A 22,471-nucleotide genomic window follows, 5' to 3' on the forward strand; every position below is an offset into this window, starting at 1 on the left:
ACCACCCCTAAGGAAAGTACTAAACAAGCACAAAAGCTTTCTAAAAGCTGATGGGATACACAAAAAATAAATAAAGACAAAGTCAGAGAGTAGACTTTCCACACCTGGAGAGCTCCGAAAGAAATTGAGAACATTTAAAGGCTCCTGACAGATGTACTGATTCACGTCCCTCTTGTTCCTTTCAAGACACACATGATAGATGTAGTGAGAGAGTGGGCTGGTCAGAGCAATGCCCTGACTATGTGAAACAGAAGAAAGACTTACACCGGTTTTCAGACAAGAAAGAAGACAAATCCCCACAACAAAAGCCACAATTTAAAAAGAAAATGGTCCCAGCAATTTCAATTAAACATGCCTGCAAACTTGAGAATGTTGCTGAACAACAAGACGTGGACAGTGACCCGGCGAACAGCGCAGCAGAAGTCACTATATGCCACCAGAGTCTGAAAGATCATTTGGATGCGACAGCAACTAACAACATTCTGGCAGTCGAGACTGTGGACGGGCGCGTTCTCCCACCCTATAGGGTTTATGATTTAAATATCCAGATTAAGGGAGACATAGAGCGCATCATTAGTATAATATTCTGGGATGAACTTAATTGTGATATCCTATTGGCAGAAAGAGACTGACCACCCAAACACATTCGTAAGCTCCGACAGGGGGAAGATGTCATTTCAACTTCTTTCTCTGATCTTGTTCTGGAAGAGGTGAAAGAAGCCTATGCTATTGACTGGGCTTTGGTACTCTGCCGCAACCACGTAGGTTGGGATAAGGGTTCCGCATACCATGTAAACCATATCAGGCCTACACCCCATCCTCAGCCCCAATATCCTGTTAAACACAATGCTAAAGATGCACTGAGAGTGATCCTCACGCATCTCGAGTATCAGGGAATAATAGAATCCTATGTCTCTGCAATGAATAACCCATTATTCCCTGTTGCAAAATCTGAACATTCATATAGAATAGTCTAAAAATTACAGACACCTAAACAACTATACAGGCACATGTGCAATACTAAATTCACACAGCACCACACTAATTAACAACATAGTGGATAAAAAATACAAAACAACCTTGAATATTTCCAACAGCTTTTTCTGCCAAAACTTAGTACAGGGACCTGGGTGCATTCTCATTTGGCTCACAAAAACGGTTTTGCCATTTGCCCCAGGGCTAGAGGAACAGCCCAGGGTTGTTTGCTGCCAGTGTAACATCAATATTGCATGATATTGATCCCAAGGTATTGTCCTTTGTGGATGACATCTCTCTCACAGATGAGGACCTCAACATTCATCTTGCCAGGCTTGATCAGTTCTTTCTAGGATTCGCAGCCCTTGGCTACAAATTTAATTTCAAGAAAAGTAAATTAGTCCTCCTCACTGTATTGTGTCTGGGATACGAGCTATCAAACGAGGGCAAGAGCCTGACCCTGCACGTTTTAGAAAAATGCGCTAAACTCCAACCCCCAAACACAATCAAGAAATTGCAGTCTTTGCTTGGTTTCTTTAACTTTTGCAGAACTTACGTCCACATTATGCGCAACGCATCAAACCACTATAGATTTAATTCACCCAGATTTCTCAAGCAGGAACTGGACAGTTGAACACACGTGCACCCTTAGAGGATTGCAGCAAGACATGCTACAAGCAAAACACTTACACACAAGTGACAGCAAAACAAATTTGCTCATCAGAATAATTGCTGGTGCCATCGGGTTCACGTATGTCACCTTTAATGAGGGTGACACAGTGCCCATAGCATACAACCTCCATTTATATTCCAATGCAGAACAATACATTGCACCCACAGAAAAAATTCTGACTGCTGTACAGATGGCTCTCATCAAGAAGAGGCCACTTGCCCAAGGGAAATGCATTTTCATTACCCCAGTGCCGGCCTTAGAGGCTGTCACTAAAGCAAGCATTCCTAACTCTAAAGCATTACATCCACGTTGGATTCAATGGGCCACATGCCTGACTGCCTCTGATGTTGATTACATTTTTCACAAAAAACTTAAAACACAAGAATTTCTCCAATATGAACAGTTCCCCGCACCGCTTAACATCTTGCCACTTGATATCATACTGTCATTTACACTGATGGTTCTGCACAACCAGCTGTAATTACAAAAAAATAATATTCTGCCGCTTGCAAAGCCATGAGCGGAGTGATGAAGGATGGTGTACTCCACCCTCAGAATACTTACACGTAGACAATGGGGGACTGCACAGCACAGTTGGCTGAGTTTAAGGCTCTCATCCTGGCACTGGAACATACGCATCCAGAACAGCTCACGTTGATTGTGTGTGATTCGTACTCTTGTGTCCGGTCCTACAACGATTATCTTGGTCATTGACAGTTGAACGGGTTCAGAGACTCAAAGAGGAACACCATAAAAAACAGACCTCTGTGGGGGAGGGTGGCTGATCTCAAGGATAAGCTGCCTGATGCTCATGTAATACATATACTGGGCCATCAACGTGTAGAAGTTGACATTATTAGAAACACCTTGACTGATGAAGCGGCCAAATCCGCTGCAATGACTCTTTCTCACATGAGAAAGGATAATGAAATTCAGGCTGCCATGAAAGCTTTGGCTGAGGGCAAGTCTCTCCCAAAAGCGTACCCTTCTATATATTCCTACCATATCAGTGCACAGAATGTTGCCTTTGCAACAATTCCTGGGGTTGGAGATTGAGTGATCCCCAACCAGGACCAGAGATTAGATCTCATCAAAGCAGTGCATGAGGGTGTTACATCTGCTCATGCTGGTGTTGCAGCCACAATATTCTTCTAAAAGAAACGCTTCTGGTGGCTGGGTCTATACAAAAAGACCTAGCAATATGTCCTTTGCTGTGATATTTGCCAGCAAATAAAGGGCTCAAACATCAAACGCCCACCACAGACATTCCTCTTAGTTTCCAGTAGGCCACTACATTGTGTGTACCTGGACCACTGTGGTCCTTTACAACCTGATGGTGTGTACAAATTCATCTTAGTCACTGTAGATTCTTGTTTTAGATTCCTGTGGGTATGGCCACAGCTGTTTGCTGATGCTCAAACTGTTATGAAAGACTTGCTGGTCTTTATCAGTACATATGCGGTTGCAGCATTCATTTCGGACAAGGGGCATGCTTTTGCCACTACGGAATTCAGGGACACCATGAGGATGATGGGTGTTGAACCCCATTACTCTTCCTCATATCATCCCCAGGGAAATGCTGTTGTAGACAGGAGGAATCATGACATAAAGCAGTCCTTAACAACTAGAGTATTAGGTTCAGGCTGCAGTTGTCTTCATCGCCTATACGGGGTCCAGAGAGCACTGAATAATCTGCCAAGACAGTCCTTGGGAGGACGCACTCCTTATGATGTCCTCTTTGGGATACCTGTGTATGTCCCAGATCTAGTTGGTCCTGGTATGGTGGCAGCAGACACACCTTTTGACATAAATGAATGTCTCACTGTCTTACAGGAGCTTCAGCAATTTTGTGTTGACAATTCGTCTGTCATTGCTGCCACTTTAGGAATAAGGGATTTGCCAACAACTTCTACAGGCTGGATTCCTAAAGTGGGGGATCTGGATCGTGAGGAGATTGCTGTGAAGAAGGAATTCAGCCCATCTTACAGAGAAACAGTTCCAATCCTGGGAATACAAGGCACCAGAACTGCCATTATATCACTGTTGCCAGGTTCCAAAGAGAACAGATGTGTCTCCATCGACAACATCAAACTGTACCATGTGGCCGATCCAGCACAATAGACCCACAGGTCCCTTGGGTAGTCCCCGGTCCCCTCTCACAACCCAAGAGGATATACCTTTTCAAAGAAGAAAGAAAAACACTTCTGAATATACCAAAATGTAAAACAATGCTACAGATGCCTCCTCAAGCATGGGGGGCAGAGATTGAGCTTTCTGATTCCTGTTACCACTTTGCCGACAAGAACTGTCCAAGATGTGGCTGTCATTTACTCCAATGGAACATAAACTGGCAACACAGTCTATTATGAACTTCCACTCAAAATGGATCCACCTACCAGTAATGCACCAGCTCCTGTGTTTACAGAGACTGCTTCTGGTTACTTCATTGACCTTAATGCATTTTATTCATCTTCATCTGCACCTCCAACTGACACTGTTTCAAAGACACGTAAGCTGCATATATGGCTTGAAAATAACTATTTGGTAAATCCATTATATTATCTGTGGATATTTCTGACATTACTTGCCTTTCTGTTATGGATTGATTTTGTGACTGTTTTCTTTCTCTTGATAAATGGTCATTATTTTTCTGAGTGCTCTTCTGTCGAGCCAGTGGATGAAGTTTTAACACCCTATCTTTCCTCGCATACGGTCCAAAGAGACTTGTCCCTTGTGAACATTTCAGCAGTAGCAATTTTGGATGGATTTTTTGGGGATAAAGTTTCTTTTTATATATACTGGCCTACTGAGGTTATCCAAATTCCATATGTGTTCAAAATTTCAATGACTGATGTAACTACACCTGGTGTTGTTTCTGATGACTGGGATGTTCAAACAGTTGATTCTATGTTTGCTGCGATGCAGGATTGCACTGTATTTGAAGTGATGATGTATATATGAACACAGCAAATTATGGGGACATGTTCTGTTATAATCATTGGGGACACTACTATTTGAACCCAGCAACTAGACACAGATCAGTATTTAATTACACACAGTGGGAACATTGTTTAACACCATATGTGGGGAGTCCCAAAACATAGGTAAAAAAATGTGTATACTTTTCTGGGCATGACACTACAAATGCAGAGTAATGTTATTTCAATTTACCAACTTCCGAAATGCGAAACCTTTTTGCTAACTGACACAAATTGATCTATTCAGATTCCTTTGTTTCCTGACTTGTGGTTGAAGGTTATGAATACTGCAAGAGCACTATTGATGTGAAAAATGTATGGTGAAAACAAGATTGGTAAATTCAGGATAGAGAAGTTTGTTTAAAGCATGCCCTATTCCTGTTCAAATGACATTTTCAAATGCCAACGTTTCAACAAACATTCTGCCCAGGGTTAGCAAAAATGAAGGAAATTAATTCGCCCCGTATCCCCACACCAGCCAAATTCGTCAATTGGCAATCATTCCTAAATGTCACCGCAGAAGAACTAAATGCTTGGGTTCTGGATGGTACCTATAATTCCACACTTTCAAGTCCCGGATGGTGGGTATTGTGGCCAATAGACACAAATGAGTGTTAGGCGCATGTTGTTAATTTCTGAGGGGGTTTCAAGATTAACTGTCGTTATGTCTCGGGTCAACACTTAGGTATCACATACAGTGTGGGTAAATCTTGCCAACAATGGTTACGCACTAACAGCTCAGCAGCAGTTAAAGAACATCTGAGTCTCCTATCAGAGGAAATAGACTTGCAAGATTTCTTGCTAGGTCCAAGAAAGCCTGTTTGAAATGATTCCTGTGTGCCATATGCAATTAAATTTGGAAGCTTTCTCAAATGGAATCAGCTGCATGTTTAAGGCAGATAGATAAGGAAAATATGGAAAAAGCTTTAGCTGTTGTTGATAATGGCATGAATACTCTGTGCAACAGAATATATACACTCAGTAGTATTGTATCGTCTGCTATTGATATCATTCAGAATGACATGCCCCTCTTACAACATGGGCAAAGTTCCATCATGCAGTTGGGTTGGACATTGCAGATCCTAAATATGGCCATGTCCCATTTAAATACATCAACAGTAGTGACTTGTTTGTTGCTTTTAATTTGTCCAGGGAGCAACAGATAATCGGTAAAAAGGAAGCGAGTTACAATATGCTTAGAATTAAAAAGTTTAAAAAACTACCTTTCACCGTAACAGAAACACCATTGACAGTATGGCTCGTACATGATGTTATAAATCTGCCAATTTCCACCTTTCGTTTCACAAATATTTGAAACATTTTGCTGTGGTGAGATATGAGCAGCTAGGAGACAGCTGCATAAAAGAACAGTGGGAGTTGCCTTTTGAGTTCAAATGTCTGAATGGCGAAACAGAGGTCTTTCTCAGCAGAAGGGAATGTGAGACTACTGTTATCCTTTCAATGATCTGCAAACAGGTGTCACTTCACGGTTTCTGCAATGCAGGGGTCACAAACTTGGCATACTTTATGAAGGGTACTCATGTCCTTTGATTCGTCCAGCATTTCATATACTTTCAAATGGCAGTTATGTGGTCCTGAATGATCAGAGCTGTCGCGGAATGAGATCAGGAATTGCCTAGGCAATTTTAGTCTCTCAAATTGTAACTTGTTGTGGACATGTTCTATCCCCCCCCTACACAAGAGAAAAGAGTAGCAGAAATGTGGCCTCACATTGATACTTATAATGTAAATTATGACAAGCCGAGGTGACTAAAGGCGCTACTGTTCCAAAAACAAGTGGCATTGACATCGGCCAGAGAGACGTATGCTCTCCAGATAGTAAGATCATCATCTGAGATACAATCCCCATTAAACACCAACTTCCCCTAGCACTTTGGAGAGCTGGTATTCAGAATGTTTAATGCCCTGAGCACTACAGAGATTGTACACTTCTTAAGGCTGTTGGTTCTGGATTCATTTTCATCTTCCTGACTGTCTTCGGAGTCATTCCATCAGCTATCCATTCACTCTTTTCAAGTGTGTTTGGCTGCTTTGCTGTGACTTTGGCACTGAACGCCTGGATAATGCTGCTGCTATTCCTAATACGCAGTAATTGTGCTTTTTCAGATAAGTGGAGTGATGGAGCTACTACCACCAGCCTAGCTTTGCCATGATTGCATGGTTCGGTTCTTTGATGCTTTACTGCTGGAGGAATTGAAGCATGACTGGTCACTATCATTTCAATCAGTCCTGTGGTGCATGCAACCTGTCTTTCATTGCACTTGGTGCCACTTCGATCAGTGTGTTTTGCTCTTCCGCCAGTGCCTTTGGTGGACAAGTAACTGCTGATATTCCTGATAAGGGTCCATTCACAGTCATGCACCATGAGACTGCGGCTGATTCGCAAGGCGACATACGAGCCCCCTCTTGTGAACTATTTGGCTCTACCAGGCACTATGGATGAAGCTGCCTTCGTGGGTGATCCTGTGCTTGAGGCTTCTAGGCACTTTTGCTATGTGGATCCGTCTGCCAATCCCGTAATCAATCTGACATCTGACTATGTTTCCGCCCGCCGGCCCAGAGGGAAATACACCACAACATTGACATTGGCTTGTAATTGAGCCGGCGGCAATTTTGCAGTGCGTCAGCTGCGACTACCTGTTGCGCTTTTCACTGCCTGTAAATCGGGGAGGGAAAAGCGTGATGGGGCTGTCCATGGGGGCCCCTGCACTGCCCATGCAAAGCGCCAGGCCATTGTGGTGGATGCATTTTCATCCAAGAGATCCCTACATGGTAGGCAGGGATCACTAAACATGGTGTGTGGTCCTCCACTGTGGAACTGGGGGGTCCATGCTCTCTGCTGACTCAGCAGGCTGGTAGGCTTCCTGCACAACTATGAATGGTCATCTACAGTCAGAGTTATATCAGCTGGCTTGCCTCGATAATCAAAACATCATACTAATTTGGCTGTTTTTTGATGGAGAACATCAGATATAAATATCTGGGTGTTACCTTTTCAGAAATTTTTAAAGTGATGTCATCTGTGATGTCAGTAGCATTGTCATGTGTGGGGTTGTGAACAACGTGTCAGTGGTGTGAGTTATAGGATCTGTAGCTCATAATTACTGGTGGATTTCCACCGTTTTTAGTATTTTTCATAAAGAAAAGTTCACTTTAATGCTGTTTCGTAAGTGGAATTTCTGCCGTGTTTTTTACCACTGTTATAATAAAAAGTTAATGTCAACTTCTCAAAATAAGTTGATGTCTTATCAGCAGTAAAGAGATTAACTTACACATAGAGGCAGATTTACAAACCCCTAGCGCAGCCTTAACCCCTTCAGCGTCATTTTTATGATGATAAGGCAACGTTAAGGTGGCCATTCCCCCGTGCAATATTTACAAAGTGGCACAATGCATGCATTGTACCACTTTGCAACCCATTCTGCCACAATATTAACCCTGCATCAGGCATAACGTTTGCAAGGGGGGCGTTTCAACACAGGGAGGCATAAAAAATGGCGCAGTGAAACTTACAAGATTTTACTGTGCCATTTTGTCAGTCATTTTTAACGCCTGTTCCGGGCAGGTGTTAAGGTGACACGCCCATTAATAATCTATGGGCCCCCTATGTTTTGCTCCACTAGCGTCAACATTTTTTATGCTAGTGCAGCAAAGTGCCAAAACAGCATCAAAAATATTGACGCTGTTGTGGTAACGACCACCATGGTGCACTATATTGTAAATATAGCTCAACCATGGTGTTGTTATGGGTGGCAAAGGGGACACAAGAAAAGTGGCACATTGGGACCGATGCGCCACTTTCTCGTAAATCTGCTCCTTAGTTCTATCAGTAATTTGCGGTTTTTTGATGACATTCGTCACTCACTTTCATGCACCCAATTCCAGCTTTTTTTTCTCAAAACACATTTTTATTGATTTTTGGACAAGCAAAAAGAAGTTATTGATAGAATGTCACGAGACACAAATTCCAGAGAGCAAATAAGATAGTCTGGGTACAATGTGACTTGCACATTATCATACAGTATGAAATTATACAATTATCATTGCAACTGTATCAATAGAAAAACTTGTTCCTACCAGAGAGCTAACAACAGCTCTGCGCTGTAACGTATGAAAGGCATGTGTCATTCTCTCATATAATAGAAATTGGCTGCTGTGCAAACCATGTGTGACAACTAAGGTTTCAAAGTATTGGAGAGTTCTGTGTGAGCCTGTGGGGCCAAGGCACACCCCACCCAATAGGGAGGCCCTGCAGTGGTATGGTGGATGCATATGGCTGTGTAGGGCATTTCTAATGGATGCAGTCTCAGGATGGTCACTGTTGTTCGGACCAAAAGTGGTAAGTCTTAATTGAGCTCAGTGCCTGGAAATAAGGTTTTGTATTGTTCGCCCTTCTGGAGCTGAACCTCCTCCAGACTTGACTCTCCAAGGTTTTGCCACCAAGCCACCCATTGAAGCTGCACCACAAAGTAGTACCCTCAAAAATCAGGGGCTCCTGTGCCACCTTTGGCAGGCAGCGGTTTCAATTTGGCTAGGTTCACTCTTTGGCTACCTGATACCAATTCCATCAAGAGGAAGTTCAGCTGGCAAACGTAGGATAAGGTTATAACCACTGGCAAGTTCACAAACTGGTATAAGAGGCGGGGCAATGCATCTCTCAGGTATGTCAAGCATGCTGTTTATGTCTCCCTGCAGAACCCAAGAGGTAGCACCCAATCAGCCAGTTTCCATGAGAGTTCAACTATAAAGAAAGTATTGGCTACCCAGTACCATATGGCATCCAGCCATTCAGCCCCTAAGCAGGACATATTGTCCCTGGGGGTCTAGCCATTACTCCTCTACACTAAAGGGCATACCTTGCTTTAACCAAATCTCTGCATCTCCTCCCATACAGATGCAGGTTAGGTAGCGTGGAAGAATTACTTTCTCCATTCATTCTTTAGTTTGATGCCCTCTTCACCGTACAAGTGACAGTCGTGTAAAAATGCTGTTTATGCCCTGTGTCTTCTTAATTGGACCTGTACCGCCTATGGATTGAACTCAGACCTCATGCGTTCCACGTTTTGAAGATATATTTTCCCTAATTGGTAGGGGGTAGGTGTTGTGTGTGTATTACTTCTCTCTCTGCAGTGCATTAGGGGTCCCAGTAGCCCCAACCACTGTATTCCTGCTAACCATCACATGGGGGTTAAGAATCTGACACTTCTAGGAAATAAAAATCTCCATTGTAACATCAAGTCGGCCACACTACTGTGGTCTGACCAAAAACTGATAAAAAACAAACTGAAATTGTCTACAAATTGAAAAATGGAAGGTATTAACATAGGGTGGGCAACAGCATGAGGATAGGTGTGTTTGTTGATTCGAGCCAAATTTTCAGAGTTGACTGTCTGGGACCTAATTCAGTGACAAACCTAAAGATCCACTGGTATCAATGTGAGGGGAACCTGTCTGTATAACAAACTGACTGATCATACTAATTACAACTTAGTGGACCAAAGTAGACTAATGAGCATAGAGCACAAAGTTCTTTCTCTCACAGTGTTTGCACCTTTATGAAATGTTTCGTTAAGCTGTACTCATCACTCTAGAAGGCCAGCTCCTGTGTCAGTATAGGACAAATACAAAAAACAATGGGTTGGAAAGTGCTAAAATAACATAGGCCCAATGGTTCTGAAAGAGCCTCCACATATCAGATAAGTTCATCTACAGTTTGTGGCATTACCAGGGAGTAAGCACAGGATTCTCAGCTTGAATGTGAATCAGGTACGGGGCCTGAGGAGTCTCCAGAGAGCGGAACTGAAGCCAACCCACTGATAGCCCCCACCATTGCAATGACCGCCCTATGGCCCTCACTTATCTTCAAGTGTGACAGGCAGCTGTGGAGGGTTTTCAGTGTTTTTTCCTGGTACATCATTTGGGGCTCACTTCTGTCGGTGACCACTTCTTCTTGACACTCAGTCCAGCAGTGTTTGTTGCGCACTGGAACTGCTCCAGCGATGCTCAGGCATCTTTCGGGTATGTAACGAAGTGGGTTCCCTGGCCAGCTATGATTTTTAACTTTGATAGGAAGAGGACAGCATAGCACAGGTCAGTGTCGCAGAATTTCCTTTGATGCCCATGAAGGGGGCCCTTTGATATTGCACAGCCAAGGTGTAGTCAGGAAAGATCATAGTCATGGAGTTATTGATTGTGAAGGAAGTTACAGGGTAGGCTTTCTGAAGGATAATATCTGTTCATGAAAGTTAAATATGTTTGCAACAATTGGTCTGGGTGGGCTCCAGGCAGGGTCTTTTGTCCAGCACCAGGACAAGGTGCACTCATTCCACCATGACCATGTGCAAGATGCCTTGCAAAGACACTTCCGGTGCCAATTTTCAATATACAATGTGGCATTTGATCCTTCAGTGTTCTCCGGTAGGTTCACTTTTCAAAGGTTATTTGTACTAGTGCATTCAGCAACATATAGCGGGGTTAAGCACAGGGTCTGTGAAGCAGGGGTTGGCTCCAGAACCTATGCTGAAACCCTGATTCTTCATGACCGTTAGCCAGGCACAGAAGAGATTAGGCACACACATCAGTGTCCAGCGCAGAGCTTTACTTTCCAGCCGACTCTGTTCCAAACTACTACTTTCCATCCTCAACTGTGCACTGCCTTTGACTGTGTGCAGCAAAGCCTTGATGCACAAATGGTTGTCCACCCTCTGTTGCAGATGACCCTTCGCTCTTGGCAGTGAGGGGGTGCTCTGTGATCAGGCCTTTCACCCAAGCACCCCTGTGAACAAGTCTTGCAGTACACAACCTCTAGCTGTGCCCAACAGCAGTCACAGAACCTAGCCTTTGGTAATGCTGTCTACCTAGTATGCATTATCCTTCATGTGCAGTGTTTCATTAAAAGTCCAGTTTCAAAACATATGTTCTTGGACAAAACATACTATGCTGTTTATAAAGCATGTGTAACCGAGAAGGTGGAAGTAAAAAATGAAGTAGTAGGTTATTGTTATAAGAAACATTTTGTCGTTTTTTTTTTTTTTAGGCTTTCTGACACTTGGTTTACATTTTGCATAACTGTGTTTACACCTTTTATCATAAATGGCACCAAAATATATTTTTGTCTGCAAATTATTAGTGGATTTTTTGTAGTACACTTCTATCGTCTATGAATAAATCCTTGGATTCTGCCCTCTGCAACTCAGATACAATGCAATGCAACCAAGAGAGAGAGGTCATTCTTATCCTGTGTCTCCTGTAGAACCTATGAACAAACATTCTCAGTTGCTTTCCCTGTCTGAACTTATATTTTATTTTGTAATGTGTTTTGTTTTCTTCAATTTCACACATTGTCAACTCAGCTCCAGGTTCTACCTGAGATGCCTCCTAATGATTGACGTGATAAAGGTATATTAGCTTGCATGTCCCTGCCTCAATACCTGCCTCAGTACCTGCCCAAAATGCATGCACAGCCTTCCTAGCATTCAGGTTTTTTTCTCTTGGGCAAACATGTAAATAAACTATTGCTGATACTGACAAATTGTTGGCGGGACATTGCATACCCAGTCAAGGACACCACCAGGATGAAGATGAAGCTATGTAATAAATTCAAAATCTGAAACAGGCTTTCCCTCTGTACTCACCCAGCTTCTGGAATATAACCCCTATAAGCACAAGGACCACCTTAATATACCTTCATTTCAGGAAAGAACGGAAGGTGTTCTTCCTCAAAGAACACCACATCTCCAAAACGTACTACATGCCCTTCACCTTGAGACTTCAGCGGGCCCCCTCTCTGTTAAGCTGTTTGTCATCACTGATCTTGTTGTTTACCTTGTATAGTGTTAAGTTCCCCCAGACTGGGTTTTTGCTATTTAAGTGACCACATACAATAATAATTAGTGGCAGTTGGGTGCAGGCCAACTGCCACAGTGCAAGGCAAAAGTGGTGTGCAAAGGGTGTTTGACACTAAGGTATAGGGCCTGATAATAGGTGAAGTTCTGCAGACAATAACGATTGCATGCAGTCTTCAGTTGAACACTCAGTCTTTCTTTACAAAGCTGGCAACCTTATGCAGCTTTGATTGGTGGGCGTGGCCAGGAAGGGGAACAGCCCTATGCTCCACGCCAGCCCGACAAATATCCTGCATTAGCTATCCCATCGGGCCCGGAATATGCCCTGACACGTGCGTGGGGTGGTAAGGAGAAGGCTTGTGTGCCTCGTTTGGGCCCAGGCCCCTGAGAAGCGGACCACCAGCTGTGTCTCGACCGAGCGCTGGAAGGGCTGCTGAGAAGCCCCGAACCGCATGGGCAGCTGATGCGCCAGACGGGCGCAGCAGCGCAATAGCGGGAACCTGAAGGCTGGGGCCCAGGAGGCGGTCGATGGGAAAAGCCAGCAGGCCAGAACAGCCACAACGGCCAGAGCTGGGAGGCGGCATGTGGCCTTGCAGGCTGGACTATCCTAGAGATGAGAAGCTGAGCCTGCCCCCCTTCTACACGTCGCCTGTAAAATAGGCGGCTGAGGAGCAGCGAAACGAGTGGAGGGCATCAGGTGGTGTGCAGACCTGCCCCCTGTTACCACTATCCGAGGGGTCGCAGGGTGGCACACGGGATATGGCCAGCAGTAGCCCTGGAGTGGCTGGCTACTGGGGCAATGATTTGCCTGTTCCTCTGTTGCGAAGGGGACCGCAAGTTGAGTGGAGGCAGGCAGAGGCCATGGTCGCAGTTCCCGTCTGGGCCCATGGGGAATGAGAAGTCAAGTGAATGGCCCCACCCCCGGAACACACCAATTTACGACACTGCGAGGAGGTAGGGGGAAGACACATGGATGTGCAGGACCATTTAATGGACTGCCTGTTGCCAGTTGCCATCCACCTGGCATTGCTGAGTGTAGCAGCTGGCATTGAAGGCAAGCGATCGCCCTGACCCCCCATCCCTGCCCTTCAACTCCCGGGGGCAGTGGTGCACTGTTGGACGGGGCCGGGCCTGGCCTGAGTCCCCCACTGGTGGGCTGACAGCAGAATAGGAGTTACACCAGTGGCCCTACTTCATATTGTGTGGGCCCCAACTGGGGGCCTAGGGGACAGAGAGCGCCCGTGAACCCAGTGGGGCCAAGACTGGGACCCCCGGGAACTCCCTATCTGAATTGCGGATGACTAACAGGGGCATACTCAGAGCCAAATCGCAAGGTCAGCAACAGGTGAGTGGAATGGCGCAACTGGACAGGATGGACTCTGTCCCTTCCCCACTGCAAGCCACCCTGGACAAGATTCTGGGGGCCATCCAAGACACTAAAACAACTCTTCAGTGTGAGCTTGGCCAGGTTTCTGTCGAATTGGGCCTACTGAGGGCCAACTACCTGAAGCTGGCTGATAGGGTCTGGAACACTGAGACCACACTCACAGACCTACAGTCATCACACCAGGAACTGAAGACCCAACTGGTACACCTGACTGAACGGGTCCATAGGTTGGAGCGCAGTCCTGAGGATGCGGAGGGCCGCAGCCGGAGGAACAATGTACATATTATGGCCTCCCAGAGGGCACTGAGGGGCCTGACATGGTATCCTACCTGGAGCAATGGGTGAAAACTGTGCTGGCCCCTGGGCAACTTACTCCCTTCTTTGCACTGGAGAGGGCACACCGAGTGCCATTGAAGACCTCTGGCTTCGGGCCGTCCCCCCACATTGTGGTGGCCAAACTGTTACAAGACAGGGACAGAGATGTAATATTGCAGTGTGCCAGAGAGTCTGGGCCTTAAAAGGTGGAAAACAGCCTGGTGACTCTATTCCCAGACATTACAGTTGAGGTACAGTTAAAGAGTGCCTCATTCGCATCTGTGAAACAAGCCTTCCGGGAGGAGGGCATACAGTACTCGCTCTTGTTCCCAGCCAGACTGCGGGTAATCACGGAAGATCATACAAACTTCTATCAAACGCTGGAAGAAGCTTGGGGTTGGCTGGAAACATACAAAGCATGAATTACCACCACCACGAACGCAGGGAAGAAGACCCAGCGGAAATGCAGGAGGTCCCGGAGACCAAGAGATCACCCCACCCCGGCACAAAGCGAAATAGACAGGAGAGCGACACTGGGCATAGCAACATCATTTCGGGACTCCACACTGGCAAGAGACTCCAGCAAGGTGGACACTGACAGACGAGCACCCTCTACTGATTTGGAATCACATCAGACAGATGAGACCCCAATAGTGACCCGCCAGAATGCGGATGAACTGGGTTAAAGCAGTCCTCATCATCATAAACCTTATACGTGGCCCCAAATGGGGTATCCCCCCAACTTGATGGGCTTCAGTGGCCAAGCGCACCCCTAGATTCTTGCCCAACGTTCAGTTGATGGCAATATTACTAATTGACTTGTTACAATGGTTACGTTTTGTTAACACAATATGGGCAATTAGCAGTTGCAGGATTGCCCAGGGGAATGGGAGTTGGGGATTGTTGTTATTCTACCAAAATGTGCCAATGAGAACACACATTTATGTCTTGACAAGGACCCAGGTGTGGAGGAGATGGGAGGGACAGTCAATGGAGTGTGTCCACAGGCAGGGACATACACTTTACATTGAACTTAAACCACCACTATGGCGGAATACAAGCTAGTAACATGGAATATTTGGGGTATGGGGACCATCACTAGATGTCACAAGATCATAGCATACCTGAAAAGAAGAGGGTTCCACATAGCATTACTTCTAGAAACACATATCAGCGCACAGGAGGTCGAAAGGCTGTGGCGTAGATGGAGGGGCCAGATATACGCAACCACATACTCCGCTTTCGCATGGGGCACACTGATATGGGTGAGGGCTGGAGTTCCCATCGAGGTCACAACCATAGACATTGACTAGGATGGCTGTTACGTTCTGGTGGAGGGCAGATTACATGGGAGACATATTACCCTGGGATGTATTTATGCACCAAACCAGGACCAGGTCCCATTCCTACACACCCTCTCGAGCCGATTAGCTAGGTTCCCGGGGGGAACAAATACTGATAGGAGGAGACTTTAATTGCTCCCTTGATATAGACTTGACCGCTTCCACTCTCCCTTGCCTAGGGCTGTAACACACTGAGACGCTGAGGTGACTGCATGGCTGGGTAACTCAGTCGGATATGGAGGATATCTTGCGGACCCAGCACCCACAGGACAAAGACTACTCACATTATTCTGGCCTACACCACCTACATACCAGAATAGACCAGGTGCTATGTACTAAGACACTCAGCCCTGAGATTGTGCACACCGAATACCTAAGACGAACTCTATCTGACCACAGCCTTCTGTTGCTCACATGGCGCTGCGCAATCGATAGACCCCGAGTTCCAACGTGGAGGCTCCAGCTGCAGGCACTGGAAGACAGACCTATAGAGACTCCCTAAGGACTCACTCAATTGAACACATTAACACTAATAAGGGATCCACCATGGCCCAAAGTACAGAATGGGAGACCCTGTAGGTATTGACATGGGGATACTGTACGGGCCAATCAGTAGGGATATGGAGAACCCTAGAGCGAGACCTAAACCGACTAGAGAGGGAGATACATGACAGAGACATTGACCATGCATGTGAGGCATATGACGAGACGGCGGGAAAGCTGCGCTGCCATAGCTACCACAAATACCTGGTTTCAGTCCATGAGGAGGAGGGTAGATCTGGTAGAATGCTAGCCTGGTTAGTGCACCCTGGGAATGAGGGTACCCCAATTACAAGCCTCCACATGGTGGACGCGACATGTGTATATTCCCTGGAGGACATAAACAATGCATTTAAAACCTACTACACGTCACTTTATAGGCAGCCTGAAAATGGACTGCCGTTGGAACACCACTTACAGACCCTGCCATTACGAACACTCGGGCCGGCAGCCAGGGACCTCCCGGGTGACCCAATAACATTAGAGAAGATTAAAACTGCCATTAATCAACCGGCAACAGGCAAAACGCCGGGCACAGATGGACTCCCTAAGGAGTTCTATAAGTCATTCACAGAGATCCTGGCACCCCAACTGGTTGAACAATACACGGAAGCATACGAAAAGGGCATACGAAAAGGGCATACTTCTGATGACAATGAGGGAGGTGCTAGTGATCCCCTTGCCCAAAACCAAGACCAAAGAGGCCCCGGTGACCGATTTCCGACCACTATCCATGCTGAACTGTATCTTCAAGATACTGAGCGAAGTCATGGCCAATCGACTACTCCCTACCCTACCTAATAAACGGAAATCAAAATGGTTTCATAACCACGCACAATACATCCCGGAACCTTAGGCGCCTATACTCACTATTACAAATCCCCCAACACACACAACATCTCAGTGCTATGCTCATGTCAATCCACTTGGAGAAAGCATTTGACTCCCTGAGATGGGGTTACTTGAAGGCAGTGATGATCAGAATGGGATTGAGTGAATGATGGGTGCAATGGGTGGAGCTGTTATATAGTTTTCCAGTGGCAAGAGTGAAGCCTACAGAATATTCAGATGAACCAGGCAAGGTTGTCCCTTCTTCCCCTTACTGTTCGCTATATCCATCAAACCCTGGCAGCTCAATTTTGCATGCAGGGAAGGGAAAGAGGAGTGCAGTGGGGTACCACTAACCATATTATCTCGTTGTATGTAGACAACCTCTTAGTTTATGTGTGAGATGGCACAACTGTGATCCCCAGGGGCTTAAACATACTCGAGGAATTTGCAGGCCATCTGGCCTTAAAATAAATTGGGAAAAAACCTGTGTGTTTCTGCTGCTTGCAGGTGCAGCACGCCCACCACCTGTCCTCCTGACATCCCTTGGTCTACCTGCATGTTCAAATACATGGGGATACAAATATTACATGCCCCAGGACCTTAGAGATGGAAACCTAGGCAAAACGCTTAGATCCCTGCGTTCTTGAGTAACGTCTGGCACTACCTTAGTCTCTCCATGATGTCATTATCTAAAATGATTATGCTACCCCACCTATTATTCTTCTTTATTAATCACCCAGTAAACATAGCAACCCGATGGTTCAAGAATTTGGATACCCTTGTTAGGGAGCTCCTCTGGGACGGAGGCCAACAGAGGACCTCCCTCTCCACACTCTGCCGACCTACCAGTGAAGTGGGCTCGGAGTGCCAGACTTCGAGTGATGCTATCTGGCTAGACAACTGAAATGGATAGCGAAGTGGCTTGTGGGTGGGAACCGCCAAGACCTAGACACACCCCAGGGGAGGGTTAGCAATGACCTGCTATTAGCCAGGAAGCTCAATCCCAGGGCTCCTCTTCCAACCCAGAATATCCTTCTCACAACAGCCCTGGCCTGCTGACGCCGGAGCCTGAAGCTCACTGGCGTGATGGTGCCATATGCCCCTGAGCTGCCCTTGATGGGCATACCTCTCGCAACCCCAACCCACTCCTTCACGACATGACAAATGCAGCCTTGGATGGAGGCAGGGGTGATGACATTAGGAGACTGCTTTCGGTCTGGCGTGTTGATCCTATTCGAAGAACTTGCTGCTGAGACAGGAGTACCCCTGGGTCCGTTTCTTATCCATAGTTTGCTAACGGGCACTGTAGGGGGCTCATGGAATACTGTGAAGGTAGAGCCAGAGGTGCACAAACTCTTCCAGCTCTTGCTGACGATGGGAGAGGGCACTCATTTAGTCACCTGGCTCTACAGGGCCCTCAGCGAGAAGATTCGGAAGTCACTACAGTCAGTAAGAACCAAATGGGAGGTGACACTGAGAAGGGAGATAATGGACACAGAATGGCAGAGGGCACTGGCCTCCCCCCACAAGGTGTCCTGTAACACGTGATTCAAATACACTCAGTACAACTATGTACATAGAACATACCTAACCCCCCATAGAATTAGAGCAATCTACGGTGGGTAACCCAGGGTGTGCCTCAGATGCAATGCAGAGGACCCAGACTTTGAGCACGTGGGAATGCCCCAGTGTACAGCAGTTTTGGAGCCAGATCCTGAGAATTGTGGTGAAAGTCTTGAACATGCCCCTAACGCCAAGCCCTGCTTGGTGCCTGTTGAGCCTATTCCCTAGACCTGCCCCTAGTAAAATTGGCAACAAATTCTTGGATTTAGCCCTGGTCCTGGCTAGACATAGAATAGCGGTAGCCCAGCAATCCCCCACAGGCCTGACTCTGATAGGCTAGAAGCAAGATGTAAAGAGATGGGCATGGGCGGAGTTTAGCACAGTGAAACGGGGGGGGAGGCACTCGGAGTGCGTGTGCGCCCCCTAGCCCTCCAGTCATCATAGATACTGGAGACGTGGGACTGGGAGTCGCAGGTGCGGGAGGGCGATAGGGATACAGAGGACAGGGCACAAACAGATTGAGTGAGACCCACCATACCCCCGTGGGCCGGGGACACAGAGAAATGGCCACAGCCAGCAAGCACTTTGCAGTTATCAGCCTGCACGAGTGCCAGCAGAAGTGGAGGGGTAGGACAGGAAGGTGATGCACTGCCGCAAAGTGGGCTAACTAGGAACGCAGATGCTGGACCCACCCGAACCTATCTAGTCAGATCTCCCTCCGTTGCCGGTGACCACACAACTCAGAGTCAGTGCCCTCATCAACTAGCAACTCCCATCCCCCTACAAACACTACTACACACCTTCACAGGGAGTTGTTCCATAGGCGCTATTTTTATTGTTCATAGTTTTACTCAATGTTGTGATTGATATCAGCAATACAATGTGAACGAATAGATACTGGATGTGACATCCCGCTAGAAATTATCCAAGTGTTAATACATGCTAAATGCTTAAACTGAATTCAGTGTATGAAACACTGTGACACTTGACTGAAGACAATAATATTATTGTAGTTTATAAATGAACCTTCGACTGTCCTATAACTATACTGTTACCGTGATGTAATTCTGTTTTTGTTTTTCTTTTATCTCTTAAACAAAAAAGACCAATAAACAATAATAAAATTATTGGATACTTGTGTAGGCAGTTTGGTGTTAGGCATGCAGCCTGGGCCTTCATCACACCAGTGATGCACAAGTGCAGTGAAGGCTGAACACCTACATGGCCCATTGGGAAAAGGACCCGACTGCTGGGGGTTCAACTGAAGACATTTGTCATATAACCTATATGAGCAATCTGGTTGTACGGTGGTGATTCAGAATCGCTATGAAATTATGTTCTAAAAATATATTATAAGAGGCAACTATAATGCTGAAAACAATTGTGTTTTTCTTCGGTTAGAATGCGGAGATTGGATACCAACAAAGAAAATCAATGGATTCCAGGGAAAAATAGTGAGCCCATATTTTCCTAGCTTCTATCCCCCCAAGTGCCTTTGTAGATGGAGCTTTCAGGTACGTTAAAAAAAATATTTTCTAATGAATAATGTTCTTGTAAAAAACTGTGAGGTTAGACAACAGTTTAATTGAAGTTTAACTGTCATTCAAAAATCAAGATCCAATGTTTCTCGAAAAATGTTAAGAATTTTTGCAAATGGTTTGCAGATAAAAAGTATTTATGCAGGCACAAAAGACAACAACACATTTTGAAGTTTAATACCTATTAACGACCAGCCAAAACAACACTGAACTGAGCTTGAAAATTCTAACGATTCAAATACTGTCCGGTAAAATGTTAACTCAAAAACTGTAGTTTTCCGGTTTGTTGAGCAACTTTAACTTCGGCCTAGTTCATTACTGAAGAAGTTGGACATGACATCGCAAGCGGCCTCAGAATTGACACAAGAAATACGTTAAACAGTGGGAAGTGCATTAGTTGACTTCTGAGCGTGGGTGTTGTAAAGAAGAACAAAGAGGCAGCTTCCACTCTTACTAAGATTTATTGGCGGCAGCCTGAAGAGACATCATCCTTAGCCAGCCAATCCTCAACAGGCACCAGTGGAATATCAGTCTCTCCAAGAAACAAAAGAACCTAGAATCTCAAAGATAAGGTTCCATATTACATAACCCTAAAGGAACCTCTAACTCACACAAAGCTTCACATTACTACACACGCCCTCCTTTAATACCCAAACACAAACATTACAAAAAAACAAACAACAATGAAAGAAAAAAAGATAAAACAAAAGTAGATAATTCATAACACATCACTGACTTTGCACATAGTCTTTCCAATATGCAGGTGGTCTGCGAGAACTTTGAGACCTTTAGACACATGGTACACCTCCTCCCACCTAAGTAGCAACAGTGCCTACTCCACTACCACTCAGGTCACCTGCACCATGGTCACTGCATTTCCCAGCTCCAACCTCAGAATTTCCAATTAACTCTGCATCCTCCATTAAAAAGTAGCTGTTGGCACTCAAAACAACTAGAACAGAAACAACCCACATCCAGAAATGGTTCCAAAAAATGAATCCCTCATACGATATTTAAACAAAAGGGGTCAAGGAACAAAACTGATATTAACAAAAACAATTATTTTATTAATTAATATTCTTGACTGTATGCATTGAACGTCATTCATAATATATTATACAACTGTAGGACCCCACCATGACGCTGTTGGCACTCTCACTACTGAAGTGTTCCTTTTCCTTTAGAGTTCCACCCCTTTGGTGCAAAGCTACCTTACAACGAGTCTATTTATTGTCATTACATAGTTCAATGTAACTCTCACTCACTTCCTTCACTTTAAATGGGCCCCAAAATTTGACAAGACCCCCACTCACACTACCATGTCCCACTTTCAACCAATCACCTACTTAGATTATCCCTCCTGAAACATCCTTCACAGCTTCACTTGGTCATCATCATTCATTAACCAAGCAGGGGTCAACTTAGTGCAAGTTTTCCTTCCCCTCACTCTTTCAAACGGGGAAACCTTAGTCGCACCATTCTCAGTGGCACTATAGGGCCACATCATGCTGTTCACCGTACTCTCAACATCATGGTCAGCCTGCACCGACATGCGAATAGCTCCTTTAACCAAACTATTGGTCCTCTCAACCATGACATTGGCTTGGGGGTTGGAAAGCGCTGTGTTATGGTGTGTTATGCCACACTTCTCCAAATATGACATAATTTCATATGTAGTGAGTTGTGTCCCATTGTCAGTAATGAGTAGCTGTGGAAACCCTTCCTCAAAAGACACCTTCTCCCAAATCTGAATGGTACACTTGGTGGTCACCTCCTTTATAAACTTGACAATCCACCACCTGGAGTATGCAACCACCAGGACAAAGGCATTCTTAACCTCACTCCTTTTATGGGACCAATAAAGTGCATACATAATGTACTCCATGATTTACCTGGGTCAACCATATGTCCTGTCACAGCTTGCACCCCCATCACTCTCTTTGCAATTTTCACCCTCCCCCCCCCCCCCCAATATGATCTGATCTTCCATCCCTGGTCACATAAAATTCTCCTTTGCTTTTTTCTTCATAAGCATTTGTTCAAGATATCCTTTGTGAGCTAACTTGAAAAGTCTCCTTCAATCACTCAGGCGGTATGAACTTTTAATTTATCATAATAGCCTCCACACCACACATCGTCATTCTTCTAAATTTTTCACAAACAGTCTTACAGAAGGAGAAACTGTGTTTTCCCTAGGCTCCCTTACAACATCATTCGCTTCACAACATTTAACACTCAGTCAGACTTCATAAGTCCCTCCATTCCTTTGCTGTGAATGCCCCACATGCACAATCCTCCACCTCAAACTACCATGCCACTGCTCCTTCCTGCACCTTTGCCAAGACTGCCTCCTTGTGAACTTCTGACCACTCCAAAGCTGTGAAACATAGTCTGCTTGAGCATTCCGCCACCCTGCTCAATCTAATACTTATATTCTTTCAACCTGGAAGATTACCTGGCCAA

At 45.4% G+C, this 22,471-nt stretch overlaps 1 protein-coding gene across 1 annotated transcript in view; it reads left to right on the top strand.

Moving 5' to 3' along the window:
- Window positions 1–22,471, top strand: part of TMPRSS7 (transmembrane serine protease 7) — a 694,472-nt gene that overhangs the window by 176,064 nt on the left and 495,937 nt on the right. The window contains exon 9 of the mRNA XM_069203470.1: window positions 19,872–19,984. Coding sequence (XP_069059571.1) covers window positions 19,872–19,984 — 113 coding nt within the window. The remainder of the gene's footprint in view (window positions 1–19,871; window positions 19,985–22,471) is intronic.

The sequence above is a fragment of the Pleurodeles waltl genome, chromosome 8 (genome assembly GCF_031143425.1).
Source record: "Pleurodeles waltl isolate 20211129_DDA chromosome 8, aPleWal1.hap1.20221129, whole genome shotgun sequence".
Lineage (NCBI taxonomy): Eukaryota > Metazoa > Chordata > Amphibia > Caudata > Salamandridae > Pleurodeles > Pleurodeles waltl.